This window comes from Henckelia pumila, unplaced genomic scaffold, assembly GCF_033568475.1.
Source record: "Henckelia pumila isolate YLH828 unplaced genomic scaffold, ASM3356847v2 CTG_298:::fragment_3, whole genome shotgun sequence".
NCBI classification, from domain to species: Eukaryota; Viridiplantae; Streptophyta; class Magnoliopsida; order Lamiales; family Gesneriaceae; genus Henckelia; species Henckelia pumila.
Genome location: NW_027331797.1, coordinates 885,065 through 899,510, shown reverse-complemented (window position 1 = coordinate 899,510; position 14,446 = coordinate 885,065). Strand labels below are relative to the sequence as shown.

Below are 14,446 nucleotides of genomic sequence, written 5' to 3'. Positions count from 1 at the left end.
TAATTATCTTTGATTTATTAATATTTATGAATGAAATTTATAATATTTAATTTTATTTAAATTCCAAATTATCCATAAAATCTATATTATATATTTTTTTAATTTTTTACATTCATTTTTCACCAAATGTTCATGCAATTCTTTATCAAAAAATTCTTTAATAAAATTTTTTTATTTCTATTCACACTTTTAAAGATAAAATTATTAAATATACATGATTTTTTAAAAATAATTTCAGTAAAAATATATTTTATTTTTTGAACATATATTCACTCTATACATCAATTTTTATATTTTTAAAACACTGTGTAAAAATTCTGATATCAATACAATTAATCGAATGAATATACAATCTAAGGGCAAAATAAAAAGTCCACGGTGAAAAACTTAGTCATTATATTAACACTTTTATAGTCATAATAAAATAAATATATATTATCTACCCAAAAAAAATATTATCTTTTATAATTTTAAAGAATACATGCATATTTTTATTTTCCGATATCTAAATCATTTTTATGTTAATTTTTTTTAGATTTTTCTAAGAATTATGTTTCGATAAAATTTTATTTCTCTAATTTATTTTTATGAACATATATCTATTGAATTATGACGTATCATTATTTTTAAATATTTTTATAAGTATGTCGTAATAAAATTTTATTTTTTTATTAGATTTTTTTTTAAAAATATGTTTTAAATTTTTTATTCTTAAATTGATAGAAAATAATTCAAATCAATTCATTGAAGGTGAATTTTTAAAATTAAATAAGAGGTGAATAAACACAATATATTTGTAATAACAAAGAAACTATATGAAATAATTTATTTTTTTATTTCACTTATATTGCTATAGTATATGATTAACTTTACAAATGCAAAATGATATTTTAAAAACAAATTAAAATGTTGTGTTTAAAGAGTTCAAATAATTTTATATTATTTTTTATTTTCTTTCTAATATAGCATGCTTTTATTAACAGATTATCACATTACGAAACTTATTATTCATAAAATTTATGGTGATGTTATATATCTATATATTTTATTAAATACAAATTTTGTAGAAGTGTAAATATTGTTTAAATATTTTAAATGATCAGTTATTTTATTTTCATAGTATAAAAAGTATGTGAATTCTTCTATTGGTTACAATCCTTATGTAATTCATTATCTATTTCAATATGATTAATTCATCATTTTTATTAGTATCTTATTATTATAATCATAACAGTTTTTTCGTCTTAATTTATCTCATAATTATATATTTTTCGAGATAAAAAATCATTATTACACATAAATATTAATATTAAAAATAAAAATAAAAATGATTCACTTAGAACATAATCCACGAGAGCACACACAATTAAAAAAATCCAAAAAAAATTCACTAAACAAAACTAAGGTATTTAGAGTCAATTAAAAACCCAATAAAAATAAAACGCAATAAAACAAATTCACTCAATATTTAGATCCAATCAAAAAACCTCAAAAAAATTATACCCACTAAAAAAAACTTAGATATTAAGAGTCAAATAAAACTCAATAAAAATAAGACACGATAAAAACAAATTCAATTATTAACAATAAATACAAACTCAATTATTAACCTATTAATCCATGGAGGGAGAGAGAGGAATTATTGTGCTTCCTCAAATGTCCTTATAATTTTCATACAATTATAAAAAATACCCCTTGCATTTAACACTTCAATGAACAAAATTTGGGCAATTATGACAATACACAATAAAAAAACTTTGTCCTCCATTCACTTCACCATTTTATAATAGAAATAAATTTAAAATATTTATAAATAACAGAATAACCGCCATAACCGCCAATTCTCCCTCCTCACCTCTGCTTCCTCCACATCCGGGAAAAAAAACCATCAAATCTCCCGCGGAAAGATTTTTGCAGAAAAAAAAATTTCCATCAATCACGCCAATTTGAAGAACAATTTCAGGTGAGTTTTACACCCTTTTTTTTGGGGGTCTATAATCTATCATTTTTTTAACTGATGCAATTATGCTTGATGGGATTTCAAGAAATCCTATAAAGTTTGTTTTTGATTTGTGGTTTTTGTTTAGTAATGGAATGTATACAAATTTTGACAAGGTATCTGTCTTATTCGCGATGTAATTCTTTTTTTCTTTTGTGGGAATTTTTGTTGTTTGTAGAGGTGTGGTGAATTGGATAATAGAAGATTCAGCTGGAAAAATGCGTCCCCGGATAAAGGAAGAAGAAAGGATCGAAAATATCATTCGCGATCTTCTGAAGCAACCGGAGAATAAGAGATGCATCAACTGCAACAGTTTGGTATGTCTTTTAATTTAAAGATTATAAGAAATTTACCAAAGATCTGATCTGTCTCCATTTGTAATATATCAGGGGCCTCAGTATGTTTGCACAACTTTCTGGACATTTGTATGCACGAATTGTAGTGGAGTACAGTAAGTTTTACTTTTCAATAAAGCATCTGAAATTCTGAATGTGAAAAAGAGTTATAACGACGAGGAGACGACCTCAAGAACTTATATTTGTAGAAAAATAAAAAAAAAATGAATCATTTTTTTTTCTTGGGTCTGGCTTTTTGAGGAGGTAATAAATGACTGAAATGATTAATCACAGTCGGGAATTTACGCACCGAGTAAAATCAGTGTCGATGGCAAAGTTTAATGCAGAAGAAGTCAGTGCTCTTCAAGCTGGAGGAAATGAGGTTCTGTTTTTACCTGAGATGTAAATGTAGCTTCTTGATTTTGGTCCTGTAACTGACTGATCTATCATTTTACAGCGTGCAAAGCAAATTTATTTTAAAACATGGGATCCGCAGCGTAATCTTTACCCCGATGGAAGGTAATGGAAGCGTGGAGTGACTTTGTGTAGCTACCATTTTGCTTGTGTGTGCATGTTTTTTATTCAATCGGTATTCTGTGTAATCCAGCAACCTCCAACGGCTGCGAGAATTTATAAGACATGCGTACATTGATCGGAAGTTTGCTGGTGGGAATAGTTCTGATAGGCTATCAGTGGTTGATGTAAGCATCCTGGTCTTAAATACATGATGTAGGCACATTCATTGAACTTTTATGCTTAACATTTCATTTATGTGAGCTGCAAACGTTCAGGATCGGAGGAAAGATTCTTATGAGCCACGTTCTTCTGAAAAATCTAGTCGGGCCGGAAAGGACTACATTTTGGAGAGGCGTTCATTTGAGAAAGGTGGGAAAAGTGGCGGTGACGACTCTTATGAACGTTGTTCTTCCGAAAAATCTCCTAGATTTGATGGCAAAAGTTTCAAGGATATGGAGGAAAGGAATCGTCCTCGATATGTCCAAGAAAATGTCAGACCAGGTGGCCAACGGAATCGTTCCACACGATTTGAGATAGTTGATGACCGGTTTCGAGATGATGGGAATGTGAAGCACTATGACAGGTATGGTCAAAGAGAATCTAGAGGAGAGAGCAGTTCTCCTATTTCTAGGAAGAGTAGAGAGATGAGTTTTCCTGAAATACGCCCCGTGAGAGATATTTTAGGGGACAAAGTTCCACCTCTTACGATATGCGACCCTCCCAACGCCAATGCTACTAATCAAGATTCCACAGATGGGAATAAAATACAGAAGGGGATTGTAAATCTTTGTAGCTTGATCGATTTTGATGACATCCCTGAGCCTCAGGGGCAGTTGAAGGATTCAAACAAGTTTGATGAAGATACGCCTAGTGCTGCAAAGGTGAATACATTGGAGTCTTTATTATTTGAATGTTCAGCTCCTGTAGCTTCACCTTCTGGTGTGGAAACTTCATCGGGTGCAATCGAATACCTAATTAGAAGTTCCGCGGCTACTGATGATGGAACAAGAACTGAATCTAAAATCTCTGATTCTTCTGTAACTCTTCCTGCTCCAAAAGTGGTTAATGACAACATATTTTCTAGCAATAGCAGGGATCCTACAGAGCAGATAACCGAGTTTTACCAGCAGCAGAATTCTTCGCAACCAGTTTCACATGTTTCATTTGATAAACAATCACAAGTTGATGAAGCAGGAGATGGGTCGATGCCTAATCAAAGAAAGGAACTACCGGCGGTAATGCTCTTCGTATCTGTACTCTATGACCTTTTTGTGTTCAATAATCTTCATGAAACTTTTGAAAAGTGTTCTGCAGGATCTTTTTGCTTCAGATTTCACTGCATTCACTCCAGCTGTTCCTGGTTGGCAATTGCCGCCTCATGCAATGCAATTCCAACCTCCTCAAACGGTAGGAATCCTCTTAAACGCTGTATTCTTTATCAGACAATCTAAAACCAAAGTTTCCGAGGATGGCACTTACCAAAAATTGACCTTTCTTTCACAGTCAACTGTTGCTTTTCTTAATGCCACAAAACCAAGCAATCCTTTCGATATCGACGATGAAAGACCTCAAGCTCAAGCTCAAGCTCAAGCAGCAGTGGTGCGTAGAGATACTCGTTTTCCAAATAATCAGCTTATTTAGCACCAAAAAGTTTGTTTATGGTTTTAACTTTGCACTGAAGTTGTGATTACTATTATCTGTTCTGTGTCTTTTGGTATAGTTTCCTTCGATGTCATCATTGCAAGGAGCTTTACCAAACATGCCATCTGGTACATTTTCACAGCAGCATCCCTCACCATACACACTCTCATTTTCTCCTCATGCTTCCCCATATCCAATTCACTCGCCTCAAGGTAAAACATGTCATTTTTTTCTTAATCATGCAAATAAATATTATATGCTAAGCTGTTGTTCTTTCATGTAACTCCATATTTTCAGGGGCTTATTTAAGACAGCAACCAAATAACTTGCCATGTATTAATGGGTATGTAGAATTTTGGAGAATAATCTACTGCCTTTATTAAGCTACAGTGAGAATATATATATACAAAGTACATAGAAATCAGATCCATGAAGATAAGATCGTACAAAACAGAAAAAGACCTAAAAAATAGGAACAAACAAAACAACCCATGTGCATAGCCATAATACTCGGTACCTACCTTGACTATAATACACTTATAAAATGAACTTTAATTAATAAATCTACACTCCCCCTCAAGCTTGACGGTAGATACTTCGAAGATCAAGCTTGCTACAAAGTTCTTGAAAGTTAGGACGAGGCAAAGCTTTTGTCAATATATCAGCAACTTGGTGACGTGTGGGAACATAGCTTAAGCTGATAGTCTTATCTTCGATTTTCTCACTGATAAAATGTCTGTCTATTTCAATGTGCTTGGTTCGGTCGTGTTGTACAGGGTTCTTAGCAATACTCAATGCAGACTGGTTATCACATAAGATATTGACTGATTTGTGTTCACCAACCTTGAGTTCTTCAAGTAATCGTTTGAACCACATTCCTTCACAGATTCCGAGTGCAAGTGCTCGAAATTCAGCTTCAGCACTGCTTCGCGCCACTACCGACTGCTTTTTGCTACGCCATGCTACTAAGTTTCCCCATATGAAAGAGCAATATCCTGATGTAGACCTTCGATCTGTTGGAGAACCTGCCCAATCTGCATCAGTATACACTGACACTTCACGGTTTGGACTTTTCCTGAACATAAGACCAGTTCCTGGATTACCTTTAAGATACCGTAGAATTCTAAGGACAGCTTCCATGTGTAACTCCGACGGATTGTTCATAAATCTGCTCACCACACTCACTGGGAACCCAATATCTGGACGAGTATGGGATAAATAGATCAGCCTACCTACAAGGCGTTGATACTGACCTTTATCTGCTGCAATTTCATTAACCCGAGCTGTAATTTTTACGTTTGGATCCATGGGAGTGTCTACTGGCTTGCATCCTATCATTCCAGTGTCCTTGAGCAAATCCAAAACATATTTCCTTTGAGAAACTGAGATTCCTTCCTTTGATCGTGCTACTTCCATGCCGAGAAAATACTTCATATGACCGAGGTCTTTAATCTCAAACTCCTTGGAAAGAATTTGTTTTAATCGGTGTATTTCTTCCCCATCATTTCCTGTGATCACTATGTCATCAACATATACACTCAATATTGAACACTTCCCTTCTGTTGTGTGCTTTACAAATAGAGTGTGATCCGTTTGACATTGCAAATAGTGATGAACTTTGAGTACTCGAGAAAACCGATCAAACCATGCCCTTGGTGATTGCTTCAGCCCATACAGAGACTTCTTTAGCTTACAAACTTTATTTTGAGTTGAACCATCTTCAAAACCTGCCGGGATATCCATGTATACTTCCTCTTCTAGATCGCCATTTAGAAATGCATTTTTTACGTCTAGTTGCAATATTGGCCAGTCAAGATTGACAGCGAGAGTTAATAAAACTCGGATGGTGTTGAGCTTGGCTACAGGTGCGAAAGTTTCTTGGTAATCAATTCCATATGACTGCGTATATCCCTTGGCGACCAACCTTGCTTTGAGTCTCTCGATAGTCCCATCAGCTTGATGTTTTACCGAGAAAAGCCATCGACATCCCACAGTTCGTTTTCCTGGTGGAAGATTTGTTATTTCCCATGTTCCATTCTGTTCCAAAGCTCGATATTCGTCATATGTAGCATCTCTCCAAGCTGGATCTTTGAGGGCTTCATACACTGTATTTGGAATCTTGACTTGATCAACTTTGGATAAGAAAGCTCGGAAGTTAGTTGATAGTTTCCCGTAGTATACAAAGTCGTCCATGGAGTGAGGATGCCGTGATCTAGATGACTTCCGCAAGGCTATAGGAAGATCAAGGTCAGATAAAGGAAGAGATGAACTGTTACCTTGTTCAGTGGTTTCTGACATTGCATTCCGAGAAGATTCCTGGGTGTCCTGAGCTTGTGCATCTGGGATATTTTCTGAGTTGGTACTGGACATGTCTAAATCAAGGTTTGGTGGATATGGCAGCACACTTGTGTGGACAGTGTCATTGTTATTCAGCTGTTGGATGTTAGGAGATGTGTCATATAGGATGTCCCAGACTTGTGATTGTGGTTGAGATACTGTATTTAAATTCTCCCCCTCAATCACAGTTTGGGAATAGAAAGATTGGGATTCAGCAAAAGTAACATCCATGGAATTAAAAAATTTCTTAAGTGTAGGAGAATAACACTTGTACCCTTTTTGTCGAGGAGAATAACCCACAAATATGCATCTAATTGATCTTGGATCCAACTTATTTTGATGGTATTGGTGCACAAATGCTGTACAACCAAATACCTTCGGGCTGATGGTGCTAACAAGATGAGTGTTTGGATAGGCTTTGATGAGCAATTGGCAGGGAGTCTCAAATTTTAAGGTTCGAGATGGCATGCGGTTAATGAGGTATGCTGCAGTTAAAATAGCCTCTCCCCAAAACTGTTTAGGAACATTGGAAGTGAACATAAGGGATCGGGCAACCTCTAACAAGTGTCGATTTTTACGCTCGGCGATGCCATTTTGTTGTGGGGTGTCAATGCATGAGCTGGTGTGTATAATACCATGAGACAGAAAATACTCACCAAGAACAGAATTGAAATACTCTCGGGCATTGTCGGAATGAAAAACTTGGATTTGGGCATTAAATTGAGTGTGAATCATAACATGAAAATTTTTAAATAATTGACTTGCCTCAGATTTATGTTTCATCAAGAATACCCAACTTAGACGTGTATGGTCATCCACAAAGAGTAAAAACCAACGTGCACCTGATATATTAGACACCCTTGATGGTCCCCAAATATCACTGTGAATCTTAGAAAATGGTTGAGATGGTTTGTAGGTCCTTGGAACATAGATGCTACGTGTGTGTTTAGAGATCTGACAAACATCACAAGTAAATAATTTTGCATCTTTATTGGAAAATAATGAGGGAAACATGCGTTTGAGGTACATGAAATTAGGATGTCCGAGACGATAATGTAACAACATAATATCGTCATCTTTATTAGCAAGAAAACTAGTCCTAAACTGAGCAATATTAAAGGATTGGGAGGTTGCTGCTGTGTGATGGGGAATTGGTGGAGAACCTTTTGACTTGAGGAGGTATAGACCTGCACAAAGCTCAGCACTGCCAATCGTCATCCCGGAATTCAAGTCCTGAAATACACACGAGTTAGCGGTGAACATGGTACAACAGTTTTGATCTTCATTTAATTTTCTGACAGACAGAAGGTTGCAATCAAGTTGAGGAACAAAAAACACATGTTGAAGTGTCACTTGTGGTGAGATTTGAACTGATCCTATTCCAACCACACGAGACCTGGAACCATCGGCAATGCTAACAGATATATGCTTGGAGCATGGAGTATATGTGGAGAATAAGGAGTGATTACCAGTCATATGATCAGACGCCCCTGAATCAACAATCCATGGTGTGGAAGTTTTGGCATGTAACGCCTGGGAAAGATTACCTCGTTGAGCTACATTTCCGGAGCTTGTAGGTTGAGGAGTATTCAAAGATGTAGTCTGTGATTGGCTGAAGAGGGTTTGAAGAAGACTCAATTGATCCTGACTGAATGGAGGTGAATTTGCTGCATTGCCGCGGGGTTTCCAGTCTGCTGGCTTCCCATGTATTTTCCAACATGTCTCCTTCGTATGTCCTGGACGTCGACAGTAGTCGCACCATGGTCGGCCCCGACGAGGCTTTCCATCATGGAATTGTTGAGATGTGCCTCGAGCTGCATGGCAGTGAAGTGGGTCACTGTTCTGAGGCGATGTCGAGTCATGGGACAATAGAGCATTGCTGTCGGGTGTGCTTGAGCTCATGTGTCCAAGCATGACTTTCCGCCGACTCTCTTCGCGTCTTACTTCCGAGAAGGCTTCACGGATGTTAGGCAGTGGTTTTGTTGAGAGAATCCGTCCACGAACTTCGTCGAGAGTTTTATCAAGTCCAAAAAGGAATTTAAAAATTCGTTTGGTCTCAATAATTTTTCTATAACTCTCTGCATCAGCTGGGCAGTTCCATGTGTGGGATTCAAGGAGATCTACCTTTTGCCAATATCGAGATAGGCTTGTGAAGTATGCTGTAACTGTAGATTCGCCTTGTCGGAGATCATGGAGTAGTCCCTCAATTTCAAAGAGTTCAGCAGTGTTTTCTTTGCAAGAAAAGGTTTCACGGGCTGCTACCCAGATTTCATATGCCGTCGAGAAGAGAATGAAGTTTTCACTTACTTCTTGATTCATGGAATTTATCAGCCATGCCATTATCATGTTGTCCTCTGCTTTCCATGTCTTGAATGTAGCATCTTCTTTGGCTGGTTGAGTTCGGCTTTCAAGGAGGTGGTCTTCTTTTCCCTTCCCCCGAATGAACATTAGCACCGAGCTAGACCATTGCAGATAGTTGTGATCACTGAGCTTGTGGGTTGTGATGGATAGAAGAGATGGCTCATGATTAGAGCTTCGAGTGACACTGGATGAAGGATTACCGTCGGACGTCAGTGTTGGATTTTCCATGGCTCTGATACCATGTAGAATTTTGGAGAATAATCTACTGCCTTTATTAAGCTACAGTGAGAATATATATATACAAAGTACATAGAAATCAGATCCATGAAGATAAGATCGTACAAAACAGAAAAAGACCTAAAAAATAGGAACAAACAAAACAACCCATGTGCATAGCCATAATACTCGGTACCTACCTTGACTATAATACACTTATAAAATGAACTTTAATTAATAAATCTACAGGGTAATATAGTACACTTTGACTTCTCTAGAAGTTGGTTAAAAATTTAAAATTATAAACTATATACTGTTTCTTTTTCTTGATATATTTGTTTATTTTATTTACTCTTTATAAGTTTTAGCTGCAGTGAACAAGGAATTTATGGTGGCTCTATTGATCCCTTTGCATCGGTCAACCCAATCCATCCAGCGAACAGAGAAGAAGCCTGGCAAGCTGCACCTCATACACCTTCACGTGGAGTGAATCCATTCGGATAATTTTATCTAAAATTTACTCTGATCTAAGGCATATTTATTAACTTTTCACTGATTGAGTTAAAACTTTTCTTGCCATGCAAAATGGCTGGAAGAACATTAAATGAAAATTGTGAGCCACGGATTCAAAAGTTAGATAGAGTTTGGGAGAGCTTCTAGGAATCACTTCTCAGCTTTTCAATAACGAAATTTTGAAATTCTGTAAAATTTTATTAACGAAAAGCTGAGAAGTGCTTCCTAAAAGCTCTCCCAACCACAACTTTAATATATAACTGCAGCTCAACTTTTCTTGAATATTTAAACTGTCCCCGAACTGCCAATTTATTGCTGTTTCAGCTTTGGAAATGAGATTCATGACATAATAAAAGCAAAGCCACTTATGACATCAGTACCTTGGTTGTCATTTGGCTTCAATGATAAACATATAGTTTGCATGTACATGAAAGTTCATGCTACATTTAGTCCTTCATTTGCCCTTTAATCAAAATATGCGAAATCGTGATGATCAACAACTTTTCATCAATTTAATATTTCATTTGACATATGTAAACCAGAAGTCACGAGTAAACCAATACTGCTGATGTAAAAACTCCGGAGTGGTATACATCAGAGTTGTTTTCTTCAGGTGAATAAAAGTTGAAGTATCTAACAAAACCATAAATGACCGTTTGACTTATCATCAACAGAAAACTTGGTGTTATTTAAGTTGTGTATATAAATCACACAACCCTTTACTTCGAACTATTCACTCACTTAGAACCAAAGAGAATGGTAACCATGGAGATGAGTATCAACGGCCGAAGTGGCGGGGTAGTGGTGATTTTTTTAATTTTTGTGCTTGCAAATAGTGTAGTAACTTCAGATAAAATATCTAGTTGCTGGGGCGGATGCTATAACCAGTGCTATCCAGATGCTAAAGATCAATCTGAGAAATTTTCGTGTTACTACAAGTGTCTCGATGGTTGCATCCCTCGCACGGCTGTCGATTTTCAGTACTACTGTCAGATCGGTTGTTCTTTGAAACGCTGCATTCCAGTCATAGATGGTAATTAAAACGTTTCTTAATATTTCTTCCTAAAGTAGTTGAGATTGTAACAAAGTTCATTGACTGTTCTTGTCTTCATTTCGCAGATGGTGCAGCAATAGAGGGTTGCCTCGGAAAATGTTCTAATATCTGCAAGAAGTACTAGAGAAATTTCTTGTGTTGGATATGAGAACTATGCACATTTGCTTTGTGTAAGAAATAAAACGTGGTTGCGGTGATATTTTCTTGAGAAGTTGGTCGATTATGTTTCTTTTCCATGTTTTCTTGGCAGCTACAAAGGGATGAAGCTAAACCCCTCTAGTTTCGTGACTGCGGTGATATGATATTATTGAATATTTATACATGCGATTATCGATTTTAGCAATATAATTATTCTCCAACAATCTTTAGTCGTTTCCCATGTGAAATCTCAAATATTTCCAACTAAATTCGCAGGAGGCTAATGTCATACCAAGAAACTTAGACAACAAATACAAAGGGAACCACTCGTTTTATTTTATTTTTGGAACAAAACAATAATCAAAACCATAATGCAAATGTGGCATAACAACTAAGTTATGCACTCAAACACACCATCACCACACAACAAATTACAAGGAAATGGAGACACAATCAAGTTGTGATTTATCATGCAAACACAGTTTTCTATTCATGATTTCTATGATACCAAAATGTGGCCCAAGACTGGCCCTTTTTCAATTTTCTCAACCTGAGAAGCAAATGCACAACCATCCCACAAAGGAATCCAAGTGCAGCACTCGATCCCACAAGTGAAACCGCCGTGCAAATGAGCATCACAAGCGACTCTTCCTTCGTGTCCATATCCCTCGAACACATGGCTAGCTCGATACCGGCAAACAACAGGAGGACCCCTAAAACCCCAACAGGGAATTGATCCAGAATCTTGACCAAAGAGCTGCCTAAAACCAATCCCAAAACCAACTTAGCCACACCAAGTAATGCCACACATCCTCCACTCCTCCCACCAAACTTGTACTGCCCGGCTAGCCCTCCGGCCCCATGACAGCACGGCAAGCCACCAAACCAGCATCCGACCAAGTTCATCAACCCTACGGTCATCGACACCGATGTTGCTGAAACATCCTTATCTGGGAAAAGATCGGTGGACAACTTGCAAACAGCAATGACAGAGTTAAGGACTGATAAAGGGAGTTGAGGGATTGTTCCTTTGATGAATCCTTCCTTCCAAGAATGCTTGGATATCTTAACAACTGCTATGGAAGACGGCCCAAAATGGAAGCCTTTAACAGCTTTAGGCCCTCTTATAATAGCCAAGATCACGCCCAACAAGAAGATAATGAATGCAGAAGGAAGTGAAGCTATGGTTTTTCTCAATTTTCTCGTCCAAGTCTCCCTTCTGCTCAAATCATTCATTTCACAATCATCATTTTCTTCACCGGCACCATTGACAATTATGATGAAACAAGCACAAACAATAGCCAAAAGCAAGCCATCCAGCCCCAACCAGTGCCTATCCCCTGCAGTCTTCGACTTTGCGAAATCCTGTACACTTCTAATGTACTTGACAGCACTCATTGCAAATGATAGGCCTTGTGCTAGCTGAATTCCCCTCACGACGGATAAGGGAATCAGCTTATACACAAGACGCATCAGACCTGTCACTCCCAAGAGGAAAAGAATCCCCCCCGTGCAAATTCCCGCGGCCATGACCTCCGGAATCCCAAAAGTGGGGTTGGAAATGGCCACTGCGGCTATTGATTTCATGGGCTGGACAGGCATGGGGACACCGTAGATTGCACCGGTGACAAAGTTGTACACACCGGTGAATATTAAGGTTGTTCCAAGATCGAGATTCTTGGCTAGAGTTAAGGCCAAAACTATAGGAATGTAGGTCCCCAAGTCCCCCATTGCGCCATTTAGTTCGGCCCATTTGGACTTGAAAATCAAGTTTTGCTTCACCTTTTGCACCACACGCAGTGGGCTCCCTCGAACGTTTCCAGGTTGGGTTCCGGCGGGGTCTTGCGATGGGCTTTGGAATTGCGGATCCATTGTTGTTAAAGGTGGCGACTGGACGAGAGAGGCTGTGTGATTTGTGAAGAAGAGTTGCTGCATTTATATACAATCTTTCTCCCGAAAACCAAAATAATAAATAAATAAATTCATTTCTATCATTTTTTTTATGGGTGAGAAAATATTTGTTGTACATTGTATTGAAAAATATAATCTCTGTTTGATTTTTTTCTTCTTCTTTGAATTAACAACTTTCTTTAGTATTTTGTATTTTATATATAATCTCTGTTTGTTTTAAAATATCACTCCTCTATTGATGAAACAAAATTTATGGTGTGACGTTCTATATATAATTAGAATTTTTTTTTATACAAAAATTCTTGGAAAGTAAACTTTTAATGAATCATTTAATAGATAAATAATTTTTTGTAATTGGCTAACGTGATTAATAATTAGGATAGATCGATTAAAGAATAAAAAAAGAATAATAACAAAGATTGAAAATTGATTTTTATATTTGAGACGGATGAAAAATAAAATGTAACGAGACAAAAAGAATATAATATAAATATTTTAGCTAATAGAATCGATTGTAGGGATGGAATGAAAAAGGTCGAGAAAGAACATAACACAAAATGACCTTTAATAGTGATAATGGGCCACTTTACAACAATAGCCGCTTATTGAGGTTTAAGGCATCTTTTAAGCTCTTTGACTTTCCACGCCACTATTCGGAATCATATCATATCATAAATTCAACTATCTACGGTATATGTTAAAACCGGTAAAGTATTGGCAATAATAATTCATAATCATAAAGTAGGTATTACAACGACTTTTTATATTTTTTTTCGCACTTTTGTTATTTCACACAAATTAAGAAAATCATTGAAAAATACAAATTTTAACAAAAAAAAAATATATTCTATCCTTGTGTTAATTCATTCAAAAAAAATGCTGGCACGTTTTTAATATTAGTATATATTAGTTAAAATATAGAGATTAGAACATATATTTGGTAAAAAAAATGAAAAATAAAAGAGAACTTATGTAATTAAGGTGAGATTAATAATTATTTCGATAAGTCTAAACATCATTTTTTTTAGGGGAAGTCTAAAGTCTAAACATCATTTTTAATGAACAAAATAACAATGAGGCTGAAATTATCAAATAGTAAATGAAGGTCAACCCTGAAAGGAGACCGTTTATTGGGAATCTAATTGGCTGGTTGGTAATTTTTTTTTTATTTTTTTTATAGGAATTGGCTTGTTGGTATTAAATGTAAATATTTGATTTTTTTTTAGATATTTCGTTTTTAACTTCACCAAATAAATTTTAATTCTATTACTATGTGATGTTATTTTTTAATAAGATAATAAGATAATCACAACTAAAGTTTTTTCTTTTCAAACTTAGATCACCGTTTTTCACAAGTTGATTACAAAACAGCAATTTGTTGTTTTAAAATTCTGTATTAATATATTGTTATGGTGCAAAATGGGG

At 36.0% G+C, this 14,446-nt stretch overlaps 2 protein-coding genes across 5 annotated transcripts; one reads left to right on the top strand and one right to left on the bottom strand.

Annotated features, from left to right (window-relative positions):
* Positions 1 to 1,841: 1,841 nt before the first annotated feature.
* LOC140871003 (uncharacterized) lies at positions 1,842 to 10,819 on the top strand. Of its 4 annotated transcripts, none has more exons than XM_073273446.1 (12): positions 1,842 to 1,963; positions 2,178 to 2,316; positions 2,389 to 2,450; positions 2,629 to 2,716; positions 2,792 to 2,853; positions 2,942 to 3,035; positions 3,126 to 4,085; positions 4,165 to 4,257; positions 4,354 to 4,449; positions 4,571 to 4,703; positions 4,789 to 4,834; positions 9,768 to 10,819. In XM_073273446.1, the coding sequence occupies exons 2-12, from the start codon at positions 2,218 to 2,220 to the stop codon at positions 9,907 to 9,909; spliced, it is 1,875 nt and encodes a 624-aa protein (XP_073129547.1). In that variant the 5' UTR covers positions 1,842 to 1,963; positions 2,178 to 2,217; the 3' UTR covers positions 9,910 to 10,819. The 4 variants fall into 4 exon arrangements, with proteins under 4 accessions (XP_073129547.1, XP_073129546.1, XP_073129544.1 ...); XM_073273445.1 differs by lacking the exon at positions 1,842 to 1,963 and adding an exon at positions 2,013 to 2,057 and having other exon boundaries at positions 9,780 to 10,819; XM_073273443.1 differs by lacking the exon at positions 1,842 to 1,963 and adding an exon at positions 2,013 to 2,057.
* A 616-nt stretch (positions 10,820 to 11,435) lies between these two features.
* Positions 11,436 to 13,015, bottom strand: LOC140871013 (molybdate transporter 1). Its single transcript, XM_073273460.1, has one exon. The coding sequence runs from the start codon at positions 12,980 to 12,982 to the stop codon at positions 11,597 to 11,599; it is 1,386 nt and encodes a 461-aa protein (XP_073129561.1). The 5' UTR covers positions 12,983 to 13,015; the 3' UTR covers positions 11,436 to 11,596.
* Between the last annotated feature and the right edge of the window lie 1,431 nt (positions 13,016 to 14,446).

What these genes read in the sequence shown, in the direction of transcription:
- LOC140871013 (XM_073273460.1), bottom strand. Translation starts at nt 12,982, where the DNA reads ATGGATCCGCAATTCCAAAGCCCATCGCAAGACCCCGCCGGAACCCAA.
- LOC140871003 (XM_073273443.1), top strand. Translation starts at nt 2,026, where the DNA reads ATGCTTGATGGGATTTCAAGAAATCCTATAAA. An exon ending in GCATCAACTGCAACAGTTTG is followed by an intron (nt 2,317 to 2,388) that starts GTATGTCTTTTA and finishes GTAATATATCAG; the next exon opens with GGGCCTCAGTATGTTTGCAC. An exon ending in AAAGAAAGGAACTACCGGCG is followed by an intron (nt 4,086 to 4,164) that starts GTAATGCTCTTC and finishes AGTGTTCTGCAG; the next exon opens with GATCTTTTTGCTTCAGATTT.